Here is a 23,565-nt window from a genome sequence, read left to right as displayed (position 1 = left end):
TAATAAGTAAATATAATATATTAAGTAAAATATAGTTTATTATAGTAAACAAAGCTGAAGTTCCAAGAAATCAGCTTGTTTGCACAAAATGACTTGCCTCCTTTCACATATGCATAACCCTCTTTTGCCTTCTGTCTCCTTTCGGCATCTAGTGCTCATGCACTGCTTCTGGGTGTAACCTGGAAGTGGCACATGCACTGTAGTCATCGAAAGAAGACAGAGGCAAAAGTGGATTATGTATATTCATATGGTGGGCTGGAGAGAGGATGAGACAGGCTCGACATCAACATGCCCTTGGGGCTTGGAAACTACATCCCTGCGTGGGACTGTTTTCTAAACCACTCTCCCGCTGGATTTCTTTACACTCCCACAAACATTTTTGTAACAGCTTTTAGAGATAGTACCCTCCATGGCATTTCATTACCCCCTATGCCATTTCATCATCCCTTTGTACCATTTTATCACCCTCTTGTGCTATTTCATCAATTGTTCTGTGACTGCCCGCTCTCGCCCGCAGCAACCTCATTACCGTCCGCAAGTGTTTTATTGGGTCCTGCAGGATCCCAATCCTGATGCAGGTTTCCTTTGGGAACCCTTATGTGCACTAAGCCTGCTAATTAGCATATACTGAAGAACAGGCATAACAGACACATGGAGCCACAGAGTGAAAAGTGGTAAGTACTATTTTCATCAGTGAACCGCACTATAAGCCTGTACCTGGTTAGTGCGGGTGATACTGAACACAGGTTATCTTTAAAGGAGAACTGTACTGAAAATGATTCCATATCCTCTGTGCCTGGGCTGCAAAAACAAAAAAGACAAACTTTAACTCACCTTCCGACATTCCCCCATTGCGTCAACATCGGTGTCCCGGTCCTCCTTCTTCCGCTTCCAGGTGGATGGTGAGTGATACTGCATTCAGCATATCGCCGGCCGCAGCGATGTCCTGCCTCGGCCGGTGATAGGCTGAGCGTAGTGTCATGTAACCTGCCTGGGCCCCGCCTTCTCCCTGCTGTCTGGGCTTGTTACATGACACTGCGCTCAGCCTCTCACCGGCCGAGACGGGACATCGCTGCGGTCAGTGATAAGCTGAGTGCAGTATGACTTACCATACCACAAGAAGCGGAATAAGACCATCACAGGAGGACCGGGACACCGATATCGGCGCAATGGGGGAACGTCGGAAGGTGAGTTAAAGTTAGTTTTTTTTGCAGCCCAGGCACAGAGGTTAAAGAATAATCTTCAGTACAATTCTCCTTTAACCCCTTTAGGACACACGCCATAAATGTACGGCGCTGCAGAGATACTTTGCGCACAGTGCCGTACATTTACTCCTGCGCTCGCTTTATGTGCGGCGGGTCCCGGCAGCTGTCAGTAGCCGCGGACCCACCGGTACTGGAAGACATCAGTGATCCCGCTGATGTTGCCATTAACCCTCAGATGCCGTGATCAATACAGATCACGGCATCTGCGGCAGTGCAGCACTTAAAATAACTGATCTGATCACCCGCGGCACTGCCGCGGATATCAGATCAGCCAAGATGGCAGACGGAGGTCCCCTCACCTACCTCCTGAGGTCTTCTGCACTGATCTGCCTTCCAGCTGACCAGAGCAGAAGATTGCCGATAATACTGATCAGTGCTATGCCCCATGCATTTAAAAAAAAAAAATAGTTTTAAAAAAGTGGAAAAAAAGTGAAAAAGCCCCACCCCCAATAAAGTTTTAGATCACCCCTTTTCCCCATTTTAATAAAAAAAAGCATAAAAAACAATAAATAATAATCATATTTGGTATTGCCGCATGTGTAAATGTCTGAACTATAAAAATATCATGTAAATGATCCCCTATGGCAAACGGTGTAAACGTTAAAAAAAAATGTTTGCTTTTTGGTCATATCACACTACAACAAAAATTCATAAAAAGCAATCAAAAAGTCACATATACGCAAGTGGTACTAAAACAAACTGTTACGCCTAGCGCTCCGGGTCCCCGCTCCTCCCCGGAGCGCTTACGGCGTCTCTCTCTCCGCAGCGCCCCGGTCGGTCCCGCTGACCGGGAGCGCTGCACTGTCATGGCCGTCGGGGATGCGATTCGCACAGCGGGACGCGCCCGCTCGCGAATCGCATCCCAGGTCACTTACCCGTTCCCGTCCCCTGCTGTCATGTGCTGGCGCGCGCGGCTCCGCTCTCTAGGGCGCGCGCGCGCCAGCTCCCTGAGACTTAAAGGGCCAGTGCACCAATGATTGGTGCCTGGCCCAATTAGCTTAATTGGCTTCCACCTGCTCCCAGACTATATCTGACCTCTGCCCCTGCACTCCCCTGCCGGATCTTGTTGCCTTAGAGCCTAGTGAAAGCGTTACTGTGTTGTCCTTACTGTGTACTTGACCTCCTGCTATTACCTTACTGACTACGATCCTTGCTGCCTGCCCCGACCTTCTGCTACGTCCGACCTTGCTTTTGTCTACTCCCTTGTACCGCGCCTATCTTCAGCAGTCAGAGAGGTTGAGCCGTTGCTAGTGGATACGACCTGGTCACTACCGCCGCAGCAAGACCATCCCGCTTTGCGGCGGGCTCTGGTGAACACCAGTAGTGACTTAGAACCGGTCCACTAGCACGGTCCACGCCAATCCCTCTCTGGCACAGAGGATCCACCTCCTGCCAGCCGGCATCGTGACAGTAGATCCGGCCATGGATCCCGCTGAGGTTCCCCTGCCTTCTATCTCTGATCTCACCACGGTGGTCGCCCAGCAATCCCGACAGATCGCCCATCTAACCCACCAGCTGTCGGAAGTGTCCACCATGGTGCAGCAACTTCAGTCGCAACTTCTGCCTCTGCTACAGCAGCAACCATCTCCTCCGCCAGCTCCTGCACCCCTTCCGCAGCGAGTGGCCACTCCTAGCCTCCGCTTGTCCCTGCCGGACAAATTTGATGGGGACTCTAAGTTTTGCCGTGGCTTTCTTTCGCAATGTTCCCTGCACTTGGAGATGATGTCGGACCAGTTTCCTACTGAAAGGTCTAAGGTGGCTTTCGTAGTCAGCCTTCTGTCTGGAAAAGCCCTGTCATGGGCCACACCGCTCTGGGACCGCGATGACCCCGTCACTGCCTCTGTACACTCCTTCTTCTCGGAAATTCGAAGTGTCTTTGAGGAACCTGCCCGAGCCTCTTCTGCTGAGACTGCCCTGCTGAACCTGGTCCAGGGTAATTCTTCCGTTGGCGAGTACGCCATACAATTCCGTACCCTTGCTTCTGAACTATCCTGGAATAATGAGGCCCTCTGCGCGACCTTTAAAAAAGGCCTATCTAGCAACATTAAAGATGTTCTGGCCGCACGAGAAATTCCTGCTAACCTGCATGAACTCATTCATCTAGCCACTCGCATTGACATGCGTTTTTCTGAGAGACATCAAGAGCTCCGCCAGGAAAAAGACTTAGATCTCTGGGCACCTCTCCCACAGTCTCCGTTGCAATCTACGCCTAGGCCTCCCGCCGAGGAGGCCATGCAAGTGGATCGGTCTCGCCTGACCCAGGAGGAGAGGAATCGCCGTAGGGAAGAAAATCTTTGTCTGTACTGTGCCAGTACCGAACATTTTTTGGTGGATTGCCCTATCCGTCCTCCACGTCTGGGAAACGCACGCTCGCACCCAGCTCTCGTGGGTGTGGCGTCTCTTGATGCTAAGTCGGCTTCTCCACGTCTCACGGTGCCTGTACGGATTTCTCCTTCAGCCAACTCTTCCCTCTCAGCTGTGGCCTGCCTGGACTCTGGTGCCTCTGGGAATTTTATTCGGGAGTCCTTGGTGAATAAATTCCGCATCCCGGTGACCCGTCTCGTCAAGCCACTCTACATTTCCGCGGTCAACGGAGTCAGGTTGGATTGCACCGTGCGTTACCGCACGGAGCCCCTCCTAATGTGCATCGGACCTCATCACGAAAAAATTGAGTTTTTGGTCCTCTCCAATTGCACTTCCGAAATTCTCCTTGGACTACCCTGGCTTCAACACCATTCCTCAACCCTGGATTGGTCCACAGGGGAGATCAAGAGCTGGGGTACCTCTTGTTTCAAGGACTGCCTTAAACCGGTTCCCAGTACTCCCTGCCGTGACCCTGTGGTTCCCCCTGTATCCGGTCTCCCTAAGGTCTTTATGGACTCTGCCTGCCATAAGAAGTGCCTCTCCCCCCCTCCCAGTCCAGTCAGGCAAGCCTCGGTGCCTCCTCATGGCCCCCGTCCTGGTGTCACACTGCCCCGTGCCAGGCCTCGCCCTCTGCCCTCCCTCCCCATTCCCACTCCTGCTGTACTGCCTGCCGTTGAGGAATCCCTCCATTCTTTCCCGGTGTCCTCATCCCAGGGGAGGCAGTTACCGGACAAAGAGAAGGGGAGACCTAAGGGGGGGGGTACTGTTACGCCTAGCGCTCCGGGTCCCCGCTCCTCCCCGGAGCGCTTACGGCGTCTCTCTCTCCGCAGCGCCCCGGTCGAGGGCGCGCTGCACTGTCATGGCCGTCGGGGATGCGATTCGCACAGCGGGACGCGCCCGCTCGCGAATCGCATCCCAGGTCACTTACCCGTTCCCGTCCCCTGCTGTCATGTGCTGGCGCGCGAGGCTCCGCTCTCTAGGGCGCGCGCGCGCCAGCTCCCTGAGTCTTAAAGGGCCAGTGCACCAATGATTGGTGCCTGGCCCAATTAGCTTAATTGGCTTCCACCTGCTCCCAGACTATATCTGACCTCTGCCCCTGCACTCCCCTGCCGGATCTTGTTGCCTTAGAGCCTAGTGAAAGCGTTACTGTGTTGTCCTTACTGTGTACTTGACCTCCTGCTATTACCTTACTGACTACGATCCTTGCTGCCTGCCCCGACCTTCTGCTACGTCCGACCTTGCTTTTGTCTACTCCCTTGTACCGCGCCTATCTTCAGCAGTCAGAGAGGTTGAGCCGTTGCTAGTGGATACGACCTGGTCACTACCGCCGCAGCAAGACCATCCCGCTTTGCGGCGGGCTCTGGTGAACACCAGTAGTGACTTAGAACCGGTCCACTAGCACGGTCCACGCCAATCCCTCTCTGGCACAGAGGATCCACCTCCTGCCAGCCGGCATCGTGACACAAACTACAGATCATGGTGCAAAAAAGATCCCTCAAACATCCCTGAATATGGAAAAATTAGAAAGTTAGAGGTGGTCAAAATAGGGCAATTTTAAACGTTCTAATTTTGTAAAAAAAAGTTTGAATTTTTTTTAAAGCAGTACAATAATTAAAATGTATGTAACCATAGGTATCATTTTAATCGTATTGACCCAGAGAATAAAGAAAACAAGTCATTTCTACCGTAAAGTGTACATCGTGAAAACGAAACCCCCCCCAAATTTGCTAAATTGTGATTTTCGTAAAAATTTCCTTTACGTAAAAAATTATTTTTTGGGTTTACCATACATTTTAGGGTAAAATTAGTGATGTCAACAAAGTACAACTAGTCACGCAAAAAAACAAGCCCTCATATGGGTCTGTGAATGGAAATATAAAAGAGTTATGGATTTTAGAAGGAGAGGAGGAAAAAGCGAAAAAAACACAAAAATAAAATTGGCTGTGTCCTTAAGGCCAAAATGGGCTGTGTCCTTAAGGGGTTAAAGGGTTACTTTGGTGGAAAACAATTTTTTTCAAATCAACTGGTGTCAGAAAGTTATACAGGTTTTTAAATTACTTCTATTAAAAAATATTAATCCTTCCAGTACTTATCAGCTGCTGTATACTACAGAGGAAGTTGAGTTGTTCTTTTCTGTCTGACCACAGTGCTCTCTGCTGACACCTCTGTTAGTGTCAGGAACTGTCAAGAGCAGGATAGGTTTTCTACAGGGATTTTCTCCTACTCTGGACAGTTCCTGACATGGACAGAGGTGTCAGCAGAGAGCACTGTGGACAGACAGAAAATAACAACTCAACTTCCTCTGTAGTATACAGAATCTGATAAGTACTGGAAGGATTAGGATTGTTTTAATAGAAGTAATTTACAGATTTTTGCAAAGCCAGTTAATATGAAAAAAATTGTTTCCCAACAGAGAACCCCTTTATTGTATATGAACACGTGAACATAAAAATAGGTTCATTAAAAAAGAAATGTAAAATTATTAGATTATAAAATAGTAAAATAAAAGCTTGAGGACTCAAAACATAAAGGTATCCAATCCTACAGTAAACAGCTACAGACATATAGTTAAATGTTGGATTGTGCTTCTTCTAGGAAGACTGTTGATGATAGTTGGCAGACATACAATACTTGATATCAGTTCAAAGATTTTTTCTTTAGCATGGCTAATGTTCCTCATTATGTTATTTGTTTAAATGTAAAAGAAGATGAAATAGCTTCATAAAGCCAGAAATAAATAACCAGTACCAACATATTTCTCTACTGCATCCCAGTCTGTAGTCTATATACCTTGGCTTTGCTCTTTCTCCATGAAATGTTTTGCCATATCTTTTACACTCTTGGGGAACACAGTATCTTCCTGAAATGTGGATATAATCTGAAGCTCTGACCTTGTTGGTTTGGCATCATCCGTAAAGTAGTAGCCCGATGTATAGCTGGCCATGGGTTCTGGGTGCTACAGGAAGACAGAGCATATAGTGAGAATGAGAAGTATTTGGCACTGTACACACTGACATATGTTATGCTGGTTCAGCAACACTAAATCAACATAATGATGTCTGTTATGGTTTGCATTCATTCTTGGACTGCGTACACTGTTATTGAAACCATTTTAAGAAATTATTTCAGCTGCAGCAGTCTTTAATAAAATGGTATGGGCACAATAGAAAAGGACAGCAAAAATAGCATTAGACTGCAGCTAAGATGACTAAATATATGCTGCTTTTTAGTCTCAAGCATTTGCTCCTCCTAATATAACAGTGTCTTCATTATATCAGTACTGCTATGCTGTTGTCTCTAAAAAACAGATACAAAGTGGCTTTACATTGCTTTATGTTTGTAAGTTATTACTGTAACCCCCTAAAAGCGTGCCCAAGCTCTGTTTGGGGTATTGGCTGAGCAGAACTTGGAGCTAATCATGTATGTATTGTCACTGTGCCAAAATAATAACACAGCAGGAGCCCGGTTGTAGTACACAGACAGTACCCTGCTGCAACTGACCAGAGGTAAGCAGTTTAACCTCTTATATGCTGAAGTCAATAGGAACTATTGTCACAAATGGTTTCCATTGCAGCCAGGGACCTAACAATGGCCCTTATGCCTGCCAGTGCTGATTACCCATTAGGTCAGAGGAACAGCCTGACAGACTGTCAGTGTAATAAAAAGGTGAATATAAAAAAAAGTGCCCATTAAAAATAAATACATACAGACATTAATATTTAACATATAAACTAAAATAATTTTGTTCAAAAAGTATAAAAAAAAACAACACACACACACACACAACATACACATTCATATATAATGAAATAAAATAAGTTTGTCATTATAATTAATCATTTTGTGAACGCCAAAAAAGAAGACTTAAAAAAGCAATTGTAGAAGCCCACCCAACCCCCCCAAAAAATGCCAAACAAACAAAACAAATAATATAATTAACAAACAATCTCTAAGATGCAATTCAGTCAGCACTGCCTTTGTTCACACTGTGCAGCGTCAGTAGTGGCTTGAAAGTAAACACCTGTGGTTCCTAATATGATGCTATATGTAGGTGGTGCTCTATCCAGACAAGAAGCGGTAAAATACTTGGCATAAAGAACAAAGATGGCACTTACCAGGTAGCAGAAATCTTTTCCTTTTATTGATCAGACATCATAGATATAAGAAGCAGATGGCCAACATGCCGTTTCTCACCACGCAGGGTGCTTACTGGTGACCTCTGAGGTCAAGCGTAAGCACCCTGCATGGTGTTAAGTGGCCTGTTGGCCATCTGCATCTTAGACCAATGCTGTCTGATCAATAAAAGGAAAACATTTCTGCTAACTGGTAAGTGCCATCTTTGTTCTTTATGCCAAGTAAAAAATCAATAAATCTTACTCAATAAATGATTAGTGTTGCTCGCGAATATTCGCAATTCGAATATTATTCGCGAATATCGCATATTCACGAATTCGCGAATATAGCGCTATATATTCGTAATTACGAATATTCTTTTTTTTGTTTTTGTTTTTTTTCTTCACAGTACACATCACAGTGATCACCCCTTTCTGCTTCCAGCTTGTGTGGTGTAAAGAAGGCTGTAATACTACTGTGTGAGACTGGCGTGCGAAAATTCGCATATGCGAAAATTAGCATATGCAAATGTTCGCATATGCGAATTTTTGTGTATGTTAATTTTGTATATGCTAATTTTCACATATGTTAGTTTTCGCATACGCGAATTGTCGCATATGCGAAAATAAAACGAGATTATAACGAATATGCGAATATTCGCGAATATATGACGAATATTCGTCCATATATTCGCGAATATTCGCGAATTCGAATATGGCCTATGCCGCTCAACACTATAAATGATATGTATCCCAAAATAGTACTTATAAAAACTACAACCCATCCTGCAAAAGATAAGCCGCCATATTGCTTTAAATATTTTCCATATACAGAGCCATATAAAGATTTTATTTTGTACCAATACTAATTGTAATGATTTTTCTATAACATAAACAACAAAACATTTTTTAGTATGTTCACTGTTTCAAAACCACCAGTCAGGTGCACATGGAGGTAACCATGACAAGGGGTTATCCTCTAAGTCTAGAGGAAAGAAGGTTTCACCATCATCGCAGATGGGAGATCTTTCCTGTAAGAGTAATAAGGCTATGGAACTCTCTGTTACATGATGTTGTGATTGCTGAATCATTAAACAAGTTCAAGGGGGCCTGGATGCCTTTCTTGAAAAAATATAATATTACAAGTTATGGTCCCCAGATTTCAAGAAATTAGATGTTGGAGAGTCTCCAGGTGCCTTTGTAAACTAGATCTTTCAGTGCCTGTCATCCTTCCGTTTAGAGGCAACCTCCAATTGCTTGGTGGTACCCTGCCATGATTTATAGGAACCTCAAACAGGAGGGATGTAAATATATCATTGATTTACTCTCCAATTGTGGAAAGCTTAGGAAAAAAAGTTCTCTCACTTGGAATGCTTTTATTATTGTACAACCGTTATCTCCAAGACATATTGTACATAATTGTTTTTAGACGACTGGTTGGGTACATGCAAGCACAGCTGTCTGAAGATGATCCAATCTTGCTTTCTTGACTTTACAGCTCTGTCCCTATCTGTTTGGTGTGGGAATCTTCTACATAGGAGGCGAACAAGTAGGGAAGGGATGTGGGAGGGGGTTGGGTGGAGGATTTTAAAATTTGTATTGTTCCTGTATGATCTAAAACTGGCAGATTTTGATGTACATTTAATGTCTGCTGTATAACCTTTGTTTACTTTCAATCAAAAATAAATATTAAAAAAGTACTTATTCAGATTACTAAAGAATTCCTGTCACTTCCTAGAACCCAATGTTTCCAGGGACATCAGCATTCTAATACATCACTACGCAATCTCTAAGCTGCATTTGTTTTTTCTTGTGATCTATCCTTTGTGTAAATCTTAGCGATAATACTGTTGGCCTGAAGCAGATTCTGTTCTGAGATACAGTACGCACATTTGCTTCCTAGTTACAGTTTGCATTTGTGACACAATACAACATGCATGAGCACTTTTCAAATGAATATAGAGATTTGCTCCAGTGCTCTGACCTAAATATGCCAATGACTATCATTTGCAAAATGAAGACAGTTTAGAATCCGCATGTATTTCAGATCAGGGCAGCTGCTTTTTGAAGAAGATGTAGGTTTAGATTATCTTGTAACTAGATAAGCAGATATGTAGATATTTTTATATTGTATGTGACACAAGATATACTATATTAATAACATACAATATACTGTACCAACTATATGAATGGCTTGCATTTGAGGAGGTAAATATCCTATTCCTTCTATGAACTATGCTTGACAACTTTTAAGTTAATTAAGCAGTAATGGGAAAAATGTCGCAATTTACCACACAGGTAGAAACTAGATAATAGCACACAGCACACTGGAACAATATTTTACCTTCAAATAATTTATTGTCTAACATTATTGGCTTATCGGTTTTAGTTATGTTTTTTTTTTCTCAAAAGATTGCACACTCATCACCATTATCCATGTAATGCCATCTGTTTTATCTCAGATCTGCTGCATCCACACATTTCATTACTGCAGCTGGGTCATGTGACCAACTAGAAAATTACAGTGTGTAAAGGTTTTTTCCAGGTAAAAACAGCATTCTGTGGCTTGAAATGAGACATCTGTAATAGATACCTAGAGATGGGCACTGTGTTGGCAGATTAGTTGTTTCACTGTTTTTAGTGATGGCAACCCCTAGCTGCTCACTTGTGTTTCCCATTCATTTTCCTCCTAGCGAAAGGAGAAGAGAAAGGAGTTCGCACATTTAAGTTTTAATCTCCCGCCTACAGAACTGTACTGTCATCAATAGTGACGGTGAATGTCCATGCAGTCAAAGCGCCATTTCACTCGACAGTGTCTGCAACACACTTGGAAACAATTCACTTGGTAGCACCTGCTTCTCCAGGCAGATATTCCATATAATGCAAAAGAACGTAGAAGGAAATGAAGCTGCACTCACCCAAATATGTAGGTTGCCAAGCGATTCTTTTATTTTCAGCGTCCATACAGCAAACGACATACAGGTAACTGGATGTGCGGGGAGCGAGAGCCGAAGCACTCAGGTGCAGGGGGCATACCACAAGACAACTAGTTTCACGTCGGAAATGACGCTTCTTCTGATCAGTGATACGTCATTCTGTTGTGGGGAAGGTGCTCATATACAGGTGAATGTTAATTAACAAAATATGGAAAACAGTGCAAACTTAAAAACACTTTCCTATGTTTCTAGCGCTCTGTATAATCGGAGCAGAATGAAACAGTTAACAGAAATATTCGTAAAATGCAAGACGAATTTACAGAAAAGGGGACAGATCGTTTCTTTCATTTAACCCCATAGGGCCCAGAACTCTTAAATACATGATCCAATATGCCTCTCTACGGAGTAGATGGGCATGTCGATCTTCTCCTATGGGAACATTATCTATTCTCTCGAGATCGGCAAATTTTAAATGAGTTAGATGGTGTTGTTGCATATGATTTATAAAACGCGTTGCTCCTTTGCCGGTTCGGAGGGAATAGATATGTTCTAGTATGCGGGTGCATAGTTTTCTTTTGGTTTTACCAATATAGTAGAAATTGCAGTTGCAGATTAGTGCATACACCACATACGTTGTTTGGCAGGAAACAAATGGTTTACAAAGATATTTTCCCCTCCTAAAATAAAATTTCGTTTACTTATATTTAATTTGTAATATTTGCAATGATTACAGGTAAAATTACCTTTTGGGGTAAACTTGTTAAACCAATTTTCCTTTTTCTTTTGAGCTGTAATTTTTTTCCTTTTTTTATCATATCACCTATCGTTTCTGTACGCCTAAAGGTTATGATGGGTCTTGCCTTTGTACAATCATGTATTTCAGGGTCACCTTCAAGTATGAACCAGTTATTTAGAATGCTTTTCTTTATTTTTTCATTTATACATGTATTGGCAAAGGAAAACACAGATCTGTTGTTGTTTTTTTGTTTTTTTTCTGGACTGAATATAATAGATCTTTTCTATCTTTTTTTTCTATTTTTTCGACTGCTTGATTTATTATTCGCTCTGGATAGCCTCGCTCGGACAATCTTTTACAAAGATAGTTCAGTTGTAATTTGAATGTGTCTGGGTTACTGTTGACGCGTTTTAGTCATAGCATCTGGCTATATGGAATATTATCTTTCACATAGTTTAAATGAGAACTCTCATAGTGCAGAAGAGAATTCTTTGATATTGCTTTTCTGTAGCCTGACGTTACTAAGATGTTATTTACTATCTCAAGCTTCACGTCTAAGAATTCCATTTTTTTGCCTCCGTAGCAACTTGTGAATAGCATATTTAAGGTGTTTTTGATATTTTACAAAAAGGTCAAATTTTTCTTTTTCTCCATCCCACACAATCAATATATCATCCACATAATGCAAATAATATTTGATGTGGCTGATATATGGATTGGTGTGGGTGAATATGTATTGCTGTTTGAAGATGGTAAGGAATATGTTAGCGTATGTACATGATACAGGCGTGCCCATGGCTGTGCCATGGGCTTGCCTGTACCACTGACAATTGTGTAAGAATACATTATTTTTAAGTACAAATTCCAAAGCATCTTTTACGAATGAGATGAACATTGGGGATTTATCTAGTTTTTCCAGGAAGGAAAGAGTAGCCTGTACACCCACATCCTGAGGGATGCGGGTGTACAGGCTTTCAGCGTCCACGGACACTAACTGATAGTTTTCTTGCCAAATGAAGTTATCGAATGCTGTAAGTAGGTCACCTGTATCTTTTATGAGTGTGGGGATACCTTTTAGGAGTGGAGACAACAGCCACTCAATGTAGCTGGATAATGACTCTGTAATTGAGTTTATACCCGCTACAATGGGGCGACAGTGTCAGTGGGTCGAGAAGATGTGGGGGTGTACTTTTTGTCATGTAACTTCCAGGAGGAATTAACTCTTTTGAGCATTAAGAACCTATCACACCGTGTTCACACCTTAGCCGAATGTGAGATGCGATTGTACTGGACAATAAAATCTCTGACTGCATATGATGAATGCAAAAGGTTGCCGCGAGGCCTCAGATCCTACAAACCACCTTCCCAGTTTCTTGATGATAGAGCCTTCGCAGCTGCATCGGAAACCGCATATTTGGAACATTCTATTAACCTGCAAAAACTGCTACTCCAGAAAAATCAATGTGAATATGAACTTACTGCAGAACAACTAAAATGGTATTGAGGAAAACACATGTCAGACGAGAAATATAATAATTTCCTAAAAGATTTAGAACAGAAATTAGCCACATTGCAAGAAGGTGTAAAAAAAACAAAAACTAGACAAATACATTCGTGATAAGAAAGACTTTGAAAGTAACCAGATCTTTTCTTGGAAAAACCAAACAAAGAGAAACGAATATGGAGGAAATAAAATTCAAAAAAAATCTTAAAAAGAAAAAGGCAACCGATTTTCTGACAACAGTCAGATTCCAGCTCCTCGGGCGAGACACAAATAAAAAGAAATGAACCTATACAAAAAGAGCCATTAACATCAAAATCAAATAATACAATCCCTTTAGATGCAGGAGGAGGGGAGGAGGGAGAAAAAACGCAATGTCTGGACAAGAACAAAGAAGAGGAAGGGAGTATCCGAGAGGAAGTGAAGACACTACCGAATAATGTGATAAATCTTACCAACACAGTATTGGACAATGACTGTCTTAGTGTCCTATCAAAAGGACTCAATTTTGGGATTAATGGACATTTCTCCCCCTGAAAATTTCAAGGTTGATCTGTTTAGGGCACTAAGAAAAATAAACCTAAAAAAATTCTTTTCAAAATCAGAAAATAAAAATAAATGCAGCAAAAATCAAAAAGAGGGTGAAGTGCAATGTCAAATTGACCAATTAGGTTTTAGAGTTTCAAAAGATTTTTGTGTGGAATACCTATGTGAATTAATGAGCGATATCGAATCTGATACCGCTACGGCTCACCTTAGGGAAAATATTAATACTGAAAGGTTCAAGGGAGGAAACCCCTCCATATTCAACCCCCCAATCACCCCAGGCAGCTCCATTGATTTATTTCAAGAAGCTGTCCTGAGAGAAACAAAAGCCTTAATATATCCTGCAGTTAAAGATAATCTTACAAAAAAGGAAAGAGAAGCAATTAAATGGTTAGGCAAACAAAATTACCTACACATCACAGGACTGACAAAGGCGGTGGTGGTATGGAGTACAAACGATTATAACAAAGAAGTCTATCGCCACATTGACAACAGGGTCACACACACTGCCCTAAAAGAAAATCCCACATGACGAGCTCTTGATAATTTACGTACTTTACTTAGAAGGCAGGTTGAAAATGGTACCCTGTCTGAAAACATGGCGAATAGACTCCTACCAAAAGATCCAATAACAGCAAAATGGTACATTCTGCCAAAAGTGCATAAATCCACCACCGCCCCGTCAAATCACCCCACCCCATTGTAGCAGGTATAAACTCGATTACAGAGTCATTATCCAGCTACATTGAGTGGCTGTTGTCACACTCATAAAAGAGTGGCTGTTGCCACACTCATAAAAGATACAGGTGACCTACTTACAGTATTTTGATAGTTTCATTTGGCAAGAAAACTATCAGTTAGTGTCTGTGGACGTTGAAAGCCTGTACACCCGCATCCCTCAGGATGCGGGTGTACAGGTTACTCTGTCCTTCCTGGAAAAACTAGATAAATTCCCAATGTTCGTCTCATCTGTAAAAGATGCTTTGGAATTTGTACTTAAAAATAATGTATTCTTACATGATGGTCAGTGGACACGCCATGGGCACGCCTGTATCATGTACATAAGCTAACATATTCCTTACCATGTTCGAAAAGCAATACATATTCACCCACCCCAATCCATATATCAGCCAGATCAAATATTATTTGAGTTATGTGGATGATATATTGATTGCGTGGGATGGAGAAAAATAAAAATTTGACCTTTTTGTAAAATATCTAAATATCAAAAATACCTTAAATATGCTATTCACAAGTTGCTACGGAGGCAAAAATCTGGAATTCTTAGACGTGAAGCTTGAGATAGTAAATAACATCTTAGTAATGTCAGGCTACAGAAAAGCAATATCAAAGAATTCTCTTCTGCACTATGAGCGTTCTCATTTAAACTATGTGAAAGATAATATTCCATATAGCCAGATGCTACGACTAAAAAGCGTCAACAGTAACTCAGACACATTCAAATTACAACTGAATGATCTTTGTAAAAGATTGTCCGAGCGAGGCTACCCATAGGGAATAATAAATCAAGCAATCGAAAAAATAGAAAAAAAAGATAGAAGAGATCTATTATATCCAGTCCAGAAAAAACAAAAAAACTACGCCAGATGTGTGTTTTCCTTTGCCAATACATGTATGAGTGAAAAAATTAAGAAAAGCATTCTAAATAACTGGTTTATACTTGAACGTGACCCTGAGATACATGATTGTACAAAGGAAAGATCCATCATAACCTTTAGATGTACAAAAACGATAGGTGATATGATTAAAAAAAAGGAAAAAATACAGCTCAAAAGAAAAAGGAAAATTGGTTAAACAAGTTTACCCCAAAAGGTAATTTTCCCTGTAATAATCGCAAATATTGCAAAGTAAATATAAGTAAACAAAGTTTTATTTTAGGAGGAGAAAATATCTTTGTAAACCAATTTGTTTACTGCCAAACAACGTATGTGGTTTATGCACTAATCTGCAACAGCAATTTCTACTATATTGGTAAAACCAAAAGAAAACTATGCACCGGCATACGAGAACATATCTATTCCCTCCGAACCGGCAAAGGAGCTACGCGTTTTATAAATCATATGCAACAACACCATCAAAATAATACTGCTCATTTAAAATTTGCCGGTCTCGAGAGAATAGATAATGGTCCCATAGGAGAAGATCGACATGCCCATCTACTCCGTAGAGAGGCATATTGGATCATGTATCTACGAGCTCTGGGCCCTTTGGGGTTAAATGAAAGAAACGATTTTTCCCCTTTTCTGTAAATTCGTTTTGCATTTTACGAATATTTCTGTTTCATTCTGCTCAAATTATACAGAGCGCTAGAAACATAGGAAAGTGTTTTTAAATTCACACTGTTTTCCATATTTTGTTAATTAACATTCACCTGTATATAAGCACCTTCCCCACAACAGAATGACGTATCACTGACCAGAAGAAGTGTAATTTCTGACATGAAACTAGTCATCTTGTGGTACACCCCCTGCACCTGAGAGCTTCGGCACTCGCTTCCCACACATCCAGCTACCTGTATGCCGTTTGCTGTACGGACACTGAAAATAAAAGAATCGCTTGGCGACCTACATATTTGGGTGAGTGCAGCTCAGGTCCCCGACTGCTGATAGAAGCTGGGACCAGCAGTCTATGAAGCATAGCTCCTGTGCTTGCTTCATAGCCAGTGGCACTGTATTATTTAAAAGAGAATATTTATACAACACAGCAAGCGAAGGAAGCATCACAAATTGATGCAAAAAATCCTAGGCCACATTTGTACTACACAGATCTGAAATAAGGTAATGTGCATGAGCATTAGGGGGAGTTCACAAACAGCTTTTTTGTGATAGAATTTGTATTGGCTTTTTATTCAGGTTTTTTTCAACCAATTATGAGGTGGACTCAGTAAAGAGTGGAAGTATAAGACCTTCCTTCATATTTTACACTCCTTTTTATTCCACTTCTGGCATTCAGTTTTTCACACCAAAAGCTTCTCTGGCCATATTCAGTCACAACCTTGCTTTTGTCTTGCCTTTGTCCACAGTGCGCAACATTATCGAGAATTTTGCAACCCATGGCACTGTAGCTAATCTCCCTGGGCCTGGAAGGAAGAGAAAAATTGATGAAAGGTGTAAACGCAGGATTGTCCGGAAGGTGGATAAGCAGCCCCAAACAAGTTCCAAAGATATTCAAGCTGTCCTGCAGGCTCAGGGAGCATCAGTGTTAGCGCAAACTATCTGTCGACATTTAAATGAAATGAAACGCTATTGCAGGAGACCCAGGAGGGCCTCACTGCTGACACAGAGACATAAAAAAGCAAGACAACATTTTGCCAAAATGAACTTGAGTAAGCCTAAATCCCTCTGGTAAAACATCTTGTGGACAGATGACACCAAGATAGAGCTTTTTGGTGAAGCACATCATTCTACTGTTTACCGAAAATGGAATGAGGCCTACAAAGAAAAGAACACAGCACCTACAGTAAAATATGCTGGAGGTTCAATTATGTTTTGGGGTTGTTTTGCTGCCTTTGGCACTGGGTGCCTTGAATGTGTGCAAGGCATCATGAAATCTGAGGATTTGGGTCGCACAGTACAGCCCAGTGTCAGAAAGCTGGGTTTGCATCCAAAATGTTGGGTCTTCCAGCAAGACATCGAACACAAACATACGTCAAAAAGCACCCAGAAATTGATGGCAACAAAGCGCTGGAGAGTTCTGAAGTGGCCAGCAATAAGTCCAGATCTTAATCCCATTGAACGCCTGTGGAGAGATCTTAAAATTGCTGTTGGAAAAAGGTGCCCTTCCAATAGGAGAGACCTGGAGCAGTTTGCAAAGGAAGAGTGGTCCAACATTCCAGCTGAGGAGGTGTAAGAAGCTTATTGATGGTTATAGGAAGCGACTGATTTCAGTTATTTTTCCTAAGGGTGTGCAACCAAATATTAAGTTAAGGGTGCCCATTTCCAGCCCATTTTTGGAGTTTGGTGTGACATTATGTCCAATTTTCTTTTTTTCCACCCTTTTTTGGTTTAGTTCCAATACACACAAAGGGAATAAACATGTGTATAGTAAAACATGTGTTACTGCAATCCTTTTCTGGGAGAAATACTTCATCTTCTTGAAAAATTTAAGGGGTGCAAACATTTACGGGCATGACTGTATATCTATATCCATAAAATCACATTGTCTGATTTTTTAAGAATTTATTTGCTAATTATGATGCAAAATAAGTATTTGGTCACCTACAAACAAGCAAGATTTCTGGTTCTCACAGGCCTGTCACTTCTTCATTAAGAGTCTCCTCTGTCCTCCACTCGTTACCTGTATTAATGGCACCTGTTTGAACTAGTGGGAGCAATTATTAGAAAATGGAAGACATACAAGACCACTGATAATCTCCCTCGATCTGGGGCTCCACGCAAGATCTCACCCCATGGTGTCAAAATGATCACAAGAACAGTGAGCAAAAATCCCAGAACCACATGGGGGGACCTAGTGGGACCTGCAGAAAGCTGGGACCAAAGTAACAAAGGCTACCATCTGCAATACACTACGCTCAAATCATGTAGTGCCAGACGTGTCCCCCTGCTTAAGCCAGTACATGTCCGGGCCTGTCAGAAGTTTGCTAGAGAGCATTTGGATGATCCAGAAGAGTATTGGGAGAATGTCATATGGTCAGATGAAACCAAAGTAGAACTTTTTGGTAAAAACTGAACTCGTTGTGTTTGGAGGAGAAAGAATGCTGAGTTGCATCCAAAGAACGCCATGAACACTGTGAAGCATGGGGGTGGAAAGATCATGCTTTGGGGCTGTTTTTCTGCTAAGGGACTAGGACGACTGATGGTGTAATGGAAAGAATGAATGGGGCCATGTTTCGTAAGATTTTGAGTGAAAACCTCCTTCCATCAGAAAGGGCATTGAAGATGAAATGTGGCTGGGTCTTTCAGCATGACAATGATCCCAAACACTTCGTAAGAAGCATTTCAAGGTTCTGGAGCGGCCTAGCCAGTTTCCAGATCTCAACCCCATAGAAAACCTTTGGAGGGAGTTGAAAGTCTGTGTTGCCCAGCAACAGCCCCAAAACATCGCTGCTCTAGAGGAGATCTGCATGGAGGAATGGGCCAAAATACCAGCAAAAGTGTGTGAAAACCTTGTGAAGACTTACAGAAAAGGTTTGACCTCTGTCATTGCCAACAAAGGGTATATAACAAAGTATTGAGATGAACTTTTGTTATTGACCAAATACTTATTTTCCATCCAATGTGATTTTATGGATTTTTTTGTCTCATTATGTCTCTCATAGTTGAGGTATACCTATGATGAAAAAGTGGGAGAACTTGCACAATTGGCGGGTGCATCTGTGTATGGCAGACCTATCACAAGTCGACCACGGTCGACCACGTTTTAGCCTGCGGTCGGGAAACCGCATATGGACAAAAAAGCAGCCGACCGGAGGCTGCGATTCACTCCGGTCAGCTCATAGACATGCAATAAAAACGTTTCCCAAATACGGCTGAGTGCGGGCGCCGCGATTAAGCCCCGCCCCCTCCTCCCAGCCGTATACGGGAACCGTAGTTACAAAACGTAGTGTGAACCCAGCCGAACTTGTTAGCTTGACCACATGGTAAATGGCGTAAAAAAAAAAATGTGCTAAATTATCTTTGTTTTGTCTTTTTATTTCACGTCACAAATATATATTTTTTGTTTAGGAGCATATATTATACACTGGTCAAAAAATAAAGGGAACACTTAAACAACACAATGTAACTCAAATTCAATCACACTTCTGTGAAATCACACTGTCCATTCAGGAAGCAACACTGATTAACAATCAATTTCACACGCTGCTGTGAAAATGGAACAGACAACAGGTGGAAATTATAGGCAATTAGCAAGACAACCCCAATAAAGGAGTGGTTCTGCAGGGGGTGACCACAGACCATTTCTCAGTTCCTATGCTTCCTGGCTGATGTTTTGGTCACTTTTGAATGCTGGCGGTGCTTTCACTCTAGTGGTAGCATGAGAAGGAGTCTACAACCCACACAAGTGGCTCAGGTAGTGCAGCTCATCCAGGATGGCACATCAATGCGAGCTGTGGCAAGAAGGTTTCCTGTGTCTGTCGTGGTAGTCTCCAGAGCATGGAGGCGCTACCAGGAGACAGGCCAGTACAGGAGACGTGGGGGAGGCCGTAGGAGGGCAACAACCCAGCAGCAGCTTTGTGCAAGGAGGAGAAGGAGGAGCACTGCCAGAGCCCTGCAAAATGACCTCCAGCAAGCCACAAATGTGCATGTGTCCACTCAAACGGTCAGAAACAGACTCCATGAGGGTGGTTAGAGAGCCCGACGTCCACAGATTGGGGTTGTGCTTACAGCTCAACACCCCAGACCTGAATCCGATTGAGCACATCAGGGACATCACATCTCGCTCCACCCACCAACGCCACGTTGCACCACAGACTGTCCAGGAGTTGGCGGATGCTTTAGTCCAGGTCTGGGAGGACATCCTCAGGAGACCATCTGCCACCTCATCAGGAGCATGCCCAGGCATTGTAGGGAGGTCATACGGGCACATGGAGGCCACACACACTACTAAGCCTCATTCTGACTTGTTTTAAGGACATTACATCAAAGTTGGATCACCCTGTAGTGTGGTTTTCCACTTTGATTTTGAGTGTGACTCCATTTCCAGACCTCCATGGGTTGATAAATTTGATTTCCATTGATCATTTTTGTGTGATTTTGTTGTCAGCACATTCAACTAAGTAAAAACGAAAGTATTTCATACGATTAGATTATTCATTCAGATCTAGAATATTTATTCTTAGTGTTCCCTTTAATTTCTTGAGCAGTGTATATATAAAAAGGTTTGTCATTACAAAGTACAATTAGTCTAGCAAAAAAACAAGCCCTCAAATGGGTCTGTAGATGGAAAAATAAAAGAGTTATGGCTATTATGGGGAAAGGAGTAAAAAAAACGAGAGTGCACAAACGAAAATTGGCCAGAACAAGTGGATTGTCATGAAGGACAAGTAGATTGTGCTCCCGTTTTAGTCCCTTGGGCAAGTATTTTTTTATTTTTTTTATTTCCACACCCCTGCAGTTATCCCTGATCCCAGCTATTGCAATTTAAAACAATATATTGAGTTGAATGCAATCTTGTGGACTGCAGCTGTAATTTATAGTTAAAATCTATCAGTAGCTGGGATTATAGATATCTCTTATCCCAGACATTGCAGCAAGGTGTAGGTAAGTATTACTTTTTTTTTTATACCAGCCCCAGAAAAATGTAAAATAAAAATACTCAGAATAACCCTTTAAGAGTTTATGCGGCAGAACGTTTTTAGATAGATGTGATAGTTCACCTGTTTCTCAATTACGCTAGATGCAATGTTCTTTGCTGAAGTCAGTTCACATGTCATACAGACATAATGGGAACATTATTAAAAAAAAGACCACTAGGCATCCCCATACCATCCAAAACATAATCCTGAATAAGATGAAGCATAGGCTGGGACAAAGTCCAGTATGTGAGGGCAGGATTACACTCCTCTGTGCTCACTCCTGTTCTGTCTATTAGACTTCTGTCTAAAAACAGAAAGGAGGGGGTTACAGAGCAGCCTACAGTGACTGGAAGAGACTCAGCACAGAACAGAAGATTCAGGGAAGAAGTGAATGCATGGCTTGCAAGCTCAGTGCATGGGACATTCCCCTTCATGAGCAGATGATGTCAGTATGAGTGAGTAGCTGCAGATTGTGAGCAAAATACAGTAATTAGACATATAAAAAATATATGTAAAGCATTTGCATTACCTAGTGAGTAACATATATAAGCATTATTTTTTTGTGATATGGACAGGTACGCTTAAACTTGCCTGAGTATGTGGCCGGAGTTGAACCAAGAGTGAACAACATGGAAAAGCAGGATAATTCAATAAATCAGGGGGTGCAAGAGTTTGTAGTTTTTTGTTTGGTATACCGGTTCTGAGCCTGAGTTGAAACCCTCCAACGTTAAGCTTTCCATCATTATTAAACACTCGAAGCATGCAGTTTCCTTAACAAGACAAGAACGTGAGTTATAGCAATTATGTACATACAAATGTGGGCCTGTTTTAGACAAACATAAAATGGTCTGAAATCCTGGCTGGACTCAAGGGTCTACTCACCCAAATGACAGCATTATATCAATCTTTGTGGTCATAGGGACCCACTGTCAGGCTAAGACTTGCAGCCACTTGTCTAAAAACAACTTTAATTGCATTTGGCAACTGTAAAGAAAGATAGCTGGCACTATGTATCATCATTGACTTTCTATTTTCATGGCTTTCAAATAAAGAAGCATTGAATACATTTAATCATTGGGGCGAGTGCCACTCATCCTTTCTTATTGGTGTGCTTAATTGCATTTGCACCACTGATATACTGGTGTCTAAAGAAAGACTTTATACTAAAGTAAAATAAAGAAATATAATCCCACAAGCAAAACATTTAGGTTCATAGAGACAAAAATGAGAAGTGAATCCTAAAGGTGAAAAATATATAAGTAAAAAAAGTATTTTTTTTTTGTCTATAAAAATAAGTGACATGGTACACACATGCTACGGACAATTTTTTTTAAATAGTTTTTTTATTATTCACACTTTTTTGTATTAGTAAATTCTTTAAAATAAGTCATCAATTTTTAACTTAATTTAATTAATTTAAATAAGAGGTGTTAAAAGGGGCAGAAGGAATTTGAGCTTTGACTTTATAATCATGTGGATGTGGCTACTTGGTAAGGGGTTCAGATATATGCATGTGAAAAAAAACACACCTAAGATTTAAAGCAATAGTTGAAAAGTAAGCCAAAAAACCTGATGGAAATAAAAAATTGTGCCAGCTAAATAAGAAAAAATACCAAATAATTTTAGTTTCCTAAAAGTAGCATATTTGAAGCAATACTGTCGTTAGAAACAACTTTTTTGCCCATTTAATACTTCTTTAAAAGCTAAGCATTTTCCAAATATATATAAAAAAAAGGAGCAGAAAACTGGGCACTGTAAGCGGGAAAAATAACTGGAAAAAAGCAAAGAAATGTCTCTCTGGTAGTGGGGGTGGGATGTGATGTAGAGCAAGGTGTGGTGCTCACGTCCAGCAAGGTAATGCAGGTTTCAATGGAAAGAAAGCAGAAAAAGCGGAGCACACACCTGGATATCTTGCTTGTGATGATTTATTCAGCGAAAACCAACGGGTTCCAACATCCCGACACCCCTAGACCAAGCAGAGCTGGAGCGGCAGGAGCTATGCACCTGGACGTCCAGGTGCATAGCTCCTTCCGCTCCAGCTCTGCTTGGTCTAGGGGTGTAAGGATGTTGGAACCTGTTGGTTTTCTCAGAATAAATCATCACAAGCAAGATATCCAGGTGTGTGCTCCGCTATTTCTGCTTTCTTTCCATTGAAACCTGCATTTTCCTAACATACGTTATTAAAAATGTGATTGCTAAAGATGTGAAAAAAAATGATTTAAAAGAATGGTCACCATATATTTGATTTTGTAAACGAACTGAAAATCGAGCCTTTTTGGTCCATCAAAAAGAGACCTTTTTCTGAGAGGGGAGGGAAAGGGAGATGAGGTTATCTCCATGCTGTGCCTCATGAGCTTATAGGGGTACTCTACTGGAAAACATTTTCTTTTAAATCAACTGGTGCCAGAAAGTTAAACAGATTTGTAAATTACTTCTATTCAAAAATCTTAATCCTTCCAGTACTTATCAGTTGCTGTGTGCTTCACACAAAGTTCTTTTCTTTTTGAATTTCCTCACTGTCTGACCACAAGTGCTCTTTGCTGACACCTCTGTCCATATCAGGAACTGTCCAGAGCAAGTGACGTTTGCTATGGGGATTTGATCTTACTCTGGACAGTTCCTAACATGGACAGAGGTGTCAGCAGAGAGCACTTGTGGTCAGGCAGAAAGGAAATTCAAAAAGAAAAAAACTTCCTCTCTAGTATACAGCAGCTGATAAGTACTGGAAGGATTTAGATTTTGAAATAGAAGTAATTTACAAATCTGTTTAACTTTTTGGCACCAGTTTAAAAAAAAAAAAAAAAAAAATATATATATATATATATATAT

The 23,565-nt window shown here is 41.6% G+C and overlaps 1 protein-coding gene across 5 annotated transcripts in view; it reads right to left on the bottom strand.

The window, feature by feature from the left end:
• Positions 1-23,565, bottom strand: part of LOC130355880 (uncharacterized) — a 501,680-nt gene that overhangs the window by 162,531 nt on the left and 315,584 nt on the right. For all 5 annotated transcript variants that reach the window (XM_056556685.1, XM_056556690.1, XM_056556686.1 and 2 more), the window contains exons 22-23: positions 21,328-21,506; positions 6,420-6,585 (exon numbers count right to left, since the gene is read on the bottom strand). In XM_056556685.1, coding sequence (XP_056412660.1) covers positions 6,420-6,585; positions 21,328-21,506 — 345 coding nt within the window. The remainder of the gene's footprint in view (positions 1-6,419; positions 6,586-21,327; positions 21,507-23,565) is intronic.

This window comes from Hyla sarda, chromosome 2, assembly GCF_029499605.1.
Source record: "Hyla sarda isolate aHylSar1 chromosome 2, aHylSar1.hap1, whole genome shotgun sequence".
NCBI classification, from domain to species: domain Eukaryota; kingdom Metazoa; phylum Chordata; class Amphibia; order Anura; family Hylidae; genus Hyla; species Hyla sarda.
The sequence above is the reverse complement of the archived record's forward strand: the minus strand, read 5'-3'. Positions and strand labels throughout refer to the sequence as shown.